General features: G+C 40.4%; 1 protein-coding gene across 1 annotated transcript in view; it reads right to left on the bottom strand.

The window, feature by feature from the left end:
- Window positions 1-7036: 7036 nt before the first annotated feature.
- ODAD2 (outer dynein arm docking complex subunit 2) overlaps window positions 7037-9856 on the bottom strand; it is a 200333-nt gene continuing 197513 nt past the window's right edge. The window contains exon 19 of the mRNA XM_060003795.1: window positions 7037-7453. Coding sequence (XP_059859778.1) covers window positions 7340-7453 — 114 coding nt within the window. The 3' untranslated portion in view covers window positions 7037-7339. The remainder of the gene's footprint in view (window positions 7454-9856) is intronic.

Below are 9856 nucleotides of genomic sequence, written 5' to 3'. Positions count from 1 at the left end.
CTTGTTATTTCTTGTCTTTTTGTTGATAGCTATTCTGATGGCTCTGACATGATAATCTCATTGTGGTTTTGATTTGCGTTTCCCTGATGGTTAGTGATGTCGAGCAGAAAATTTTAAATTACGCAGTGGCTCGTCCCATATTTCTGCTCTAGAGGCATGTGGTATGGTTCATGGTATAACAGCATAGAGGTAGAGTTCGTTTCATGACTGTGGGCTCCTTCTCTAAGGTATAAGAGACCAACTTTTAAGACTTTGTCAGTTCTGATACCTCTCTATTCCTATTCCCTAGTCTTAGCCGTCTACTTTATAGCAGGCCCAGTACAACAAACTGTGCAATGTTCTCATTTCCTCTCTGTATTCTATTCATTGTACCCTACCAGATTAACTTTTAGAAAACCCTTGTATACATTTTTTTTGCCATGCCCCAAATCCAGTAACTACATCTGGGAAGTCTGCAGATTCCGGGTTTCCCAGAGATTCTGAATCAGTAGGATGGGGGCAGGACCGAGACTTTGCTTGCATTTCAACGGCTACCCCAGACTAGCATCATGCGGGAGGCCTGGGGAACACTGGCCTGTGGGGTTAAGCTGGATTCCTCAAAGTATTTCTCAAGGCTCTTTTTTTTTTTTTTTTGCAGTACGCGGGCCTCTCACTGCTGTGGCCTCTCCTGTTGCGGAGCACAGGCTCCGGACGCGCAGGCTCAGCGGCCATGGCTCACGGGCCCAGCCGCTCCGCGGCATGTGGGATCTTCCCGGACAGGGGCACAAACCTGCGTTCTCTGCATCGGCAGGCGGGCTCTCAACCACTGCGCCACCAGGGAAGCCCTCAAGGCTCTTTTTTTTTTTTTTTTATTGGAGTATAATTGCTTTACAATGGTGTGTTAGTTTCTGCTTTATAACAAAGTGAATCAGTTATACATATACATATGTTCCCATATCTCTTCCCTCTTGCGTCTCCCTCCCTCCCACCCTCCCTATCCCACCCCTCCAGGCGGTCACAAAGCACCGAGCTGATCTCCCTGTGCTATGCGGCTGCTTCCCACTAGCTATCTACCTTACGTTTGGTAGTGTATATATGTCCATGCCTCTCTCTCGCTTTGTCACAGCTTACCCTTCCCCCTCCCCATATCCTCAAGTCCATTCTCTAGTAGGTCTGTGTCTTTATTTCTGTCTTACCCCTAGGTACTTCATGACATTTTTTTTCCCTTAAATTCCATATATATGTGTTAGTATATGGTATTTGTCTTTCTCTTTCTGACTTACTTCACTCTGTATGACAGACTCTAGGTCTATCCACCTCATTACAAATAGCTCAATTTCGTTTCTTTTTATAGCTGAGTAATATTCCATTGTATATATGTGCCACATCTTCTTTATCCATTCATCCGATGATGGACACTTAGGTTGTTTCCATCTCCGGGCTATTGTAAATAGAGCTGCAATGAACATTTTGGTACATGACTCTTTCTGAATTATGGTTTTCTCAGGGTATATATCCAGTAGTGGGATTGCTGGGTCATATGGTAGTTCTATTTGTAGTTTTTTAAGGAACCTCCATATCAAGGCTCTTTTTATCTTCATAAGCTGGTTAGTCCAATCTGTCTGAGGGGGAATGGGAAGCAAATACCTGGAGAACCTTTGGAAGAGAATAGGCCTCTGTCCTGAGCAGCTTTGATACTTGCCTGATAGAGGGCAGGGAGTTGGCCCTAAAGGTGTTTCCAGCTCTGCTATTCTTTGACCCTAAACCTAATTATGATTATCTACATCCTCAGAGTAATTTTTCCAAGCTTCAGTCAGTTTGAGGAAGTCAACCTGTCCAATGCTGCATTTTGTAGTGCTGACATCATAATATGAATCTACATGAACCAAGATGGTTTTGACATGTGCTCTTTTTCATAAATTATTTTCCTTGCTTTTCTATTGATTAGCTCCAGGCATCTTTAGGGATGTTAATGTCAGGACTTAAACTCTCATTCTAATAGATGAAGGTGATGACATTGCAGACTGATGAGCTGAAGGCCATATCTGGCTCACAGGGTCTTTTTGATTTTTCTGCATGGTTGCTGTTATGGACTGCATCCCCCACCCCCAAATTCATATGTTGAAGCCCTAACCCTCAATGTGACAATATTTGGAGATAGATAGGCCTATGAAAGAGAGAAGTAAAATTAAATGACGTATAAGGGTGGGGCCCTGATTCCATAGGACTAGTGTCCTTGTAGGAGGAAAAGACACCAGAGATAAATCTCTTTGTGAGCACACGGCAAGAAGGTGTCTGTCTGCAAGCCAGGAAAGAGGTCTCATCATAAACCAACCTGTCAGCCCCTTGGTCTTAGACTTCCAGCCTCTAGCACTGTGTGTTGTTTAAGCCACCCAGTCTGTTGTATTCTGCTATGGCAATGAAATTGCCAATACTTAAAATTTGGGTGATTGCCTATAAAAATCTGAATTTCTCTTGAAAAATGATAAGATCTGGCTACAGTTAGCTAGAGATGAGTAGTAATTTGTCTGCACTCTCCACTTCTCCACAGTCTCCACCACTCCCTTCTGTCTCCCAGACATGGAGGATAAAGGTCAATTGGCAATTGTCTCAGTATTCTTATTATTTTTAATCCAGCTCTTTTCACTCATTTACATTACTTGCCTTACCATTGTGGATTTAGGTTTGTAACTGATAATGTAACTAATCTATTGACAAAGGTCAGTTTTCTTCCAATAATGAAATAGGATTTGCATTTAACTATCCACACTATCTTGTCTGAACTCGCTTTTGATACATAGTCTTTCTTTATGAGCAAGCTAACCAGCTGTAGATTCTGAATATGTATGAACCATGCTGGTATACACTAATATACCTTTCAATCATGAAAATAAATTAGGACATAAATCTAAACTGAAATGACAAGTCTTAACTCCGAACATCATGGGCCAATTATGTACTCTGCAAAGGATGTCTTTTATCAACTAATGAATCAGGGTGGCATGAACTGGCAAAAGAAAAGCTCCCTTTTGTCTTGATAGATGCAAATAAAGAATAATTACTTTTCCTTGAAATTTTGAAAAAAATGAATTGGGAGTATAAGGATTCCATCTGTTGCATGATTTCAAGTCAGCCATGAGAGCTGTGCATCAGAAACATTGAAATATTAACTTTAGATCTTGCATTTATGGAAATGAAAGCATAAGGCATTTTAAGAGCCAGAAAATGTAACAACCATTTATCAGAAATGGGAGCAGAAGCTGGAGACACGGAAAGTAAAATGGAGGAAAAAAGAAGGAAAACAATTGCTGGAATGAGGGGAAATTAATGTAACAGAGCAGAAAAATAAAGAGCACAAAGGAGAAAAACACGATGCTTTAAAGGAGAACAGAAGTCTATGAAACTGTACTATATTTATTTATTGGTTGGAAGTGTATTTCTATTAGACGAATTCAGGCAAAATATATAAAGGAACAGTAAATCCCTATATTGTTTGTCTTAGGCATCTACAACAATAAACAAATGAATGGATCAAAATCATTCTTTTCAAAACAACAGTGTGTAAAAACCGATCTATCAATGACTTTTTGACTAATTTCATTTGTCTGCTTTTGGTGCTCTTGGAATAGAATTCAGCTGCTTAGACAAAAAGAAAATTTTCAGAATTTACTTATGGGCCATTTCAGCATGCTTCAAGTACACTGTACTACTATTAGTTGTAGTTGAAAGGTATTAACAGATGTGCAGTTTGTAGGTTAAAGTACATTATAGTGTTTTAGATGTTGAAGCGACCATTCTTTTGTCAAAAAAAAAAATTTATGTATGGGTCGTGTCTCCCATTTGTAAACTGAGGATCTCTCTTTTAAAGTTAGTATGAGGAAGAATGTCTGCCTTAGAAGTTTCCAAAGAATAAAAAAGTAAAATTCACTGGGAGTGTTTTTATTAAAAAAAAGGTAATTCATGTTTATTGTAAAATAGTTTAGAAAACACAGATGAGCAAAAGAGACAACAAAAATCATTCTTACTCCACCATTCAGAAATAATCACTTCTTTGACTAATCACAGCGTGGTGTGTGTAAGTCCCATCTTCTTTCATTGTGACTAGCTACATGTATATAATTTTAAAAATGTGATCACACTGTATACATTGTTTCAGAACCTGCTTTCCAATTTAACAATGTCTTGCAAAAAGCTTTCTATGTCATTAACTATTATTCTACAACATGTTTTCATGGTGAGGTTGCACCGTAATTAAATTAACCAATTTTTCCCTAACATTTTTACCATTATAAATAATGATGTGGTGAACGCCCTTGTACATAAACCCTTGGGCATAATCCAAAGGGCACAAAAAATTAAAAAGCTTCTGGTGTGCGTTGCCAAATTGTCCTTGCAGAATAACCGTGCCCACTTAGACAGACCCTAGTATGATACGAGATCAGCTGGTTTTACCAATTCTCCTGCATTTTAAATGAGATCACAAGTAGGAAGTACCTATACAGTGACGGCGTTAGGTAGCGTCACATAACATGTTGTTCTCTTTCTACTCCTTTCTCACTGAGGAAGAGAATCCCACTTTTTACACTAGGTACAGGAGGAACATAGGTGTTTTTTGGGCGCTTAATGCATTTGAGGCAGTGAGGTTCTTAAATAAGTGGGTGTCCTTACTGTTTTCACTGAATTATAAGAATGGACATAGCCTATTCCATTCTTGTCTTTGATGGAATGTGATTACACACCTTCAATTATTTGGACTGTGAACTTTTCTTTATTATTTTTAACCTAATCTTGTTAGATGGCTGTCTGTCTATCAACAACTGAATTTCTCATTTTCCTAAGTGGAAATAAATTTTCCAAATAGTTTGAATCATTGACTTTCAAGTCCATGCAAATGCCTTAGAGATTCATAGTGGTAATTCCAAAATCTATCAAAATAATAGGATTTGCAGTGTCATTCCCTAAGACATCTAACCTTCCACTCACTTTCAGAACCTAGAGAAGTTTTAAAAAGAAACTATTTACACACAAGTCATCCTGAGAGGCAAAATGATAGTGAGTACAAACAGCAGAATGATGGTGACCAAGCTTTCCAAGCTAAAGACAGTAGAAGATCAGAGAGTATCTATCTGTTTAAAATTCCTTCCACCTTAATTAAACTCCTTTCAGACTGAAATAGCCAGCTATGATGAGGAACATATTGGATTCCCAGGATGTCCTGGGGAAGAATAAAACCTAAAAAAGAACTTTGTCGCTGAAAACTTAGAATTAATGTTGTCAGCTTTAAAGCAGAAAACAACTATAAAACAAAACATCTTATACAAAAACTAAGGCAAAAAAAAAAAGTAAGTGCTGTCCCATGGAGAGAGAAAAGTTGGTCTCTTTGCATGGAGTAGCAAAGAAATAGTGTGATCCTCAGCATGTTTGCTCTCTGACATCTCTGGGTGCTTTCACTCACTGCCTTTGACATTTTTCTAGTCAGGTCAGAATTTTCTGTTACGCCATTTCACACACACACACACACACACACACACACACACACACAGCCAAAAATTGACCTTGAAATTCAGGTTCTCTTTTGTTTACTTTAAAGCTACTGCATTCCTGGTACTCAAGAATTAAAAGAAAGAATTCTTAGAAATACACAAGATGATTTTCATGTTAGCTTACTGTATCTGTTTCCACAAGCTTAGTTTCCTTTAGAATGGTACTTTGCTCTTATTTTATGCATTTAGTGATCATGCAAACAAGAGCCCCAAGCTCGCATATGGTAAAGGAACATCCTTCTCAACCGTTCCTCTGGTTCTTTGTGCTGCTGCTTCCCTCCACTCTCGGGACCCACTAATTCCAAGAACATTTAAAAATCTTAAAATGACGGTGAAAGCTTCTTTTAATAATAGTGTAACAATAATATACTTATTAATTTTCTATAGCTGTCATAATCCATGATTTCTAGATGTGTTTTTAATGTTAGTAGAACACAGCCAACCAGTGACTTTAACATGACAAATAACTACTGTTGAAAGCTAAAGGATTTACACTATTATTTAAATTCTATTCTTTGTTAGCATTGATACTATTTCCTTGTTTCTATTATCCTCTTTTATAACCTCCTTTGAAAAGCAGTGAAGATGAATTGGTGTTTTACAGAACCTTAAAGTTCTCAGAAATGCCTCACCTTTTTATTGGAGAATCTATCACTGGTATAACTTTCATCCTGTACAGGCTTTTCATTTCATACAAATTATTTACACTTAATTCAATTAAGTTTATGATCTTCTCCAAATTATGAAGAACGTACCCAGTACTTAATGTTTTTCAATAAAACCTTGCCTGCTCTCTAAAGCATTAAGTGAGATGGTCGGTCTCCTGAGTGGACACATACAAAGCTGTTTTCCTAGCTAGTTTTAGACGCTGGGGACGGTTAGTTCCCAAACATTGCAGCACACCAAGGTTACATATGTGATGCTTTTAAGTGGCTTCTAATGTTTCTATAACCTGATAAAGTGCCATTAATCCTTTCTAGCCACTTTTTAAAAAGTATTGTTGGTGCTGAAAACAAGTTCAGAAATTCAAAGCAATTTTCTGTGAAGTAATATTATCCTTAAATCAGCATAAACTAATTCTTTCAGTAAAAGTGTTGGTGAATCCTGTGAGGGAAATAAAACATCTAATTGTTTATACTTTGGAAATCCAAAAGTGAAAACCTCACTCATTGCTTGTTTTTGTGATTTGCATTATCTGGTACAGTGCCAGTTATACGTTGTCTTCTCAGATGTTTGATAGTTTTCGGAGAAACTTGGAATGACCTCGGGATGCTCTCTGTCTCAGCCCAGCTGCTTAACTCTGAATTCTATTCCATAACAGTTTGTGAAATCAGCACATCTCCTCAGAGCTCTCCCGTGGGTTGCAGGCGATCAAACAAACAAAACCATAGTGTCAAGACAGTTAGACTGGTTTAACAGAAAGGGAATTCTAAAGACATTCATGAATGACTCTAAAAAATGCACAACGGGAAGGTCATATCTTTATTAAAATCACCACAAACAAAAGCATCGCCAATATATGTATATATAGATATAGATACACACACACACAAGCTGTATACATATATTCTCAAATTCCTGGAAAATTATCACAGATATATTGGCTTTTACATGTCATTACACGGCGTAGCCCTAAAATAGAACGAAAACACCCATACAGTTTTTGGATGAACAGCATCCTTTGCATTTCTAAATTCCTGTGTTTTCAGACATTTGTTTGTAAAGGATTTGCTGTGAAATGTTTCCCAGTTGAGGCCTCCCGGCCCTGGGAGTGACGTGGCCTGTGTCGTGTAACATTTGGTAGCTATAATGTCCGTTCAATGGTATCTCGCCTTTTCTGTAGCAAGAGCCAACCTGCGAATGTTGGATATACAGCCAGCTGCGGCTTCCTGGAGCTCCTGGTCAGGTGACCCCACCATACGCAGTAGAAGCTGCACACACGGAGGAGCAGGGGGAGGAGGGAAATGAGAATAAAACCGTTAATCTAAACAGGTAAAGTTGGACTATGAGAACGAGGCTAAATACGGAATGCTTTCTAAGTCACCGAACAGAAGGGCCGAGAAATCCCACGGTGGCAAATGCAGATATAAATGGTACTTAATCAGATGCAGGAATTTCTCATGAAATTCTGCCTTTTTACTCAACGGAGCTGAGCTAGACCTGTTTCTCCCTCCTCGCTTTGGTCATCTCACTGCTCGAAATTTCTGCTTTGAAATTCCTCGTGCATCCTCTGTGGCTCTTCCACCTCCGGAGACAGGCCAGCAGCGTGTCATGCCTAGCTTGTCGTGCATCCTCGAGGCTTAATCTCTGCGTTCCAGGCTACCCCATCGTGTCCCAACCTCATTATATCAGTCCCTCAGTAGAGACTTTCATTGACTCCCAATGGCAGCTAACTCGAGCCCAGTCTCTCAACCTGTCCTTGAAGGATTTCTGTGCTCTGGCCTCCGTTTACCTTTCGAGCCATTCATCTTTCTCCTGTTCCATCCTGTAGTCCAAGGTCACGCTTCCCCACTTCTTTTGCCTTGATTGGTGCCATTACTCTACCTAGAATGCCCTCCCACCTCCTTCTCTGACTCTGTTATCCACCTTTCATGACCCAGCTAACTTTTCTGCAAAGCCTCCACTGATTTCTGTCAAGCAAAATGCCATTTCTCCCTCATCAGAACTCTCATAGTTGTTTACTCAAATGTCTGTTGCTATACTTGTATTCTTCCCTTTTTCACAGACTTGTATTAATGCTTTTTGTCCTACTTTAGATTGTAAACTCTGGAAGAATCTTATAAAATCATACAGTGCCTGATACATGGTAGATGCCAAATAAATATCAAATAAATTAGAACTTTTTTAATCTATCAATTATAATTCTAACAGTTCTGATGAAAGATTTAAAATGTAATTTGAATTGAACATTTTTCATACAGTAGCCTTTGAGTACAAATGTGGATAATGTCATAGAATGAGGATGTCTTGATAAGGAAAGAAATATTGTAAAGAAAAATATTGTGAAACATCTTAAATATGGCAGGCTTAGGAGTTTGGCTTTTATTCTGCAGGTAAGAAAAGGAAGTTGTTGAAGCACTTTAATCAGGAGAGTGACATGGTCATATTTGTATTTTAGAAAGATAAATTTGATGGCAACTTAATAGAATAAGGACTGTGGAGAGAGGGGACTGGTGGGAACTGCAACACATCAGGCCAGAGGTGATAAGAACTGAGTAAAGCAGAACCGGGAACAGCATGGAAGGAATGAGTTCAAGGGATATTTAGGGACTAAACTATTCAACAGATGGCCCAAGGACAGCTGGTTATCCAAAGAGAAGAAAATGCAAATGGTAATCTCACACATAAACATCCCTTCCAGGTAGACTGATGACTTAAATAAGAAAGCAAAACGTGAAACGTTTAGGAGGTTGTACAAGAGGAGACCTTGATCACACTGGGGTGTTGAAGGGTGTCTGGCCTCTCTGTTTCTTGACCTCCTCATGTCAATGATTTTCACCACACTTTAGCCCCTACTTCCAGGGTCACACCCTGGTTCTTATTTTTCATCACTCTCAACAGTCCAACCTCCAGACTCTGATAACAATTACTGCTCTTCTGATTTGGCCATTGAACTTACTTGTTTGTTCTCATCACGACCTCTAGTCCACTGGCCTGTGTACTTTTCCTTAAACCGTCTCCTGTCTTCACTTCCTCCATAACCAGTTTAGATTGTACAGTCCATCTTTTCATTCATTCTCTTACCAGTTGTAAGGAACGGCACCAAAAACGGAAGAGAGCTTAAACAAGCTTTATTTGGGAACGCTCCCAGGTGAGGTTCACTGGCCCGAGAGAAAGGGGCCAGAGAAGTCGCGCCCGGGTGCGGGCGCGAACAAAATTTATCGGGGTGGACGCAGGGGAGGCGCTTGCTGTGTGAAGCAGCCCCCTTTTGTGGTAATCTTTCGGGTGTTGTGGCTATGTTGGGTGTCGGCTGCATCAGCCTCAGAGCCATTGGTTCCGCCCCTCGGGGAGCGGGAAGACCGGTCGGTTGCATCAGCCTCCTTGGCGGGGGTTCCGTCTGGCTCCCCGGGCCCTTCCCCGGACCTGCTGGCCTTACATCCCGACTTCTTTGGTGTAATGGGGCGACGTTTGGTCTCTGGCTACTTCCTGCCGTACGGGGGCGCCGGAAGGGCGTCGGGCGGCCAGCGGTCCGGAGGTTAGGGGAGGGCGGCAGCGGGGGGTTCTGTGGGTAGCAAGGCATGTGGGTGGTCACCGCCACCCGAGAGACTTCTTGTATGCGGCTGCGGAGGAACCTGTTGAACCACCTGAGAGACGAAGGCGGGTCCGTTGTCCGA

This window comes from Delphinus delphis, chromosome 2 (assembly GCF_949987515.2).
Source record: "Delphinus delphis chromosome 2, mDelDel1.2, whole genome shotgun sequence".
Taxonomy (NCBI): Eukaryota; Metazoa; Chordata; class Mammalia; order Artiodactyla; family Delphinidae; genus Delphinus; species Delphinus delphis.
Note: the sequence above shows the minus strand (reverse complement) of the source record. Positions and strands in the feature narration are given on the sequence as shown.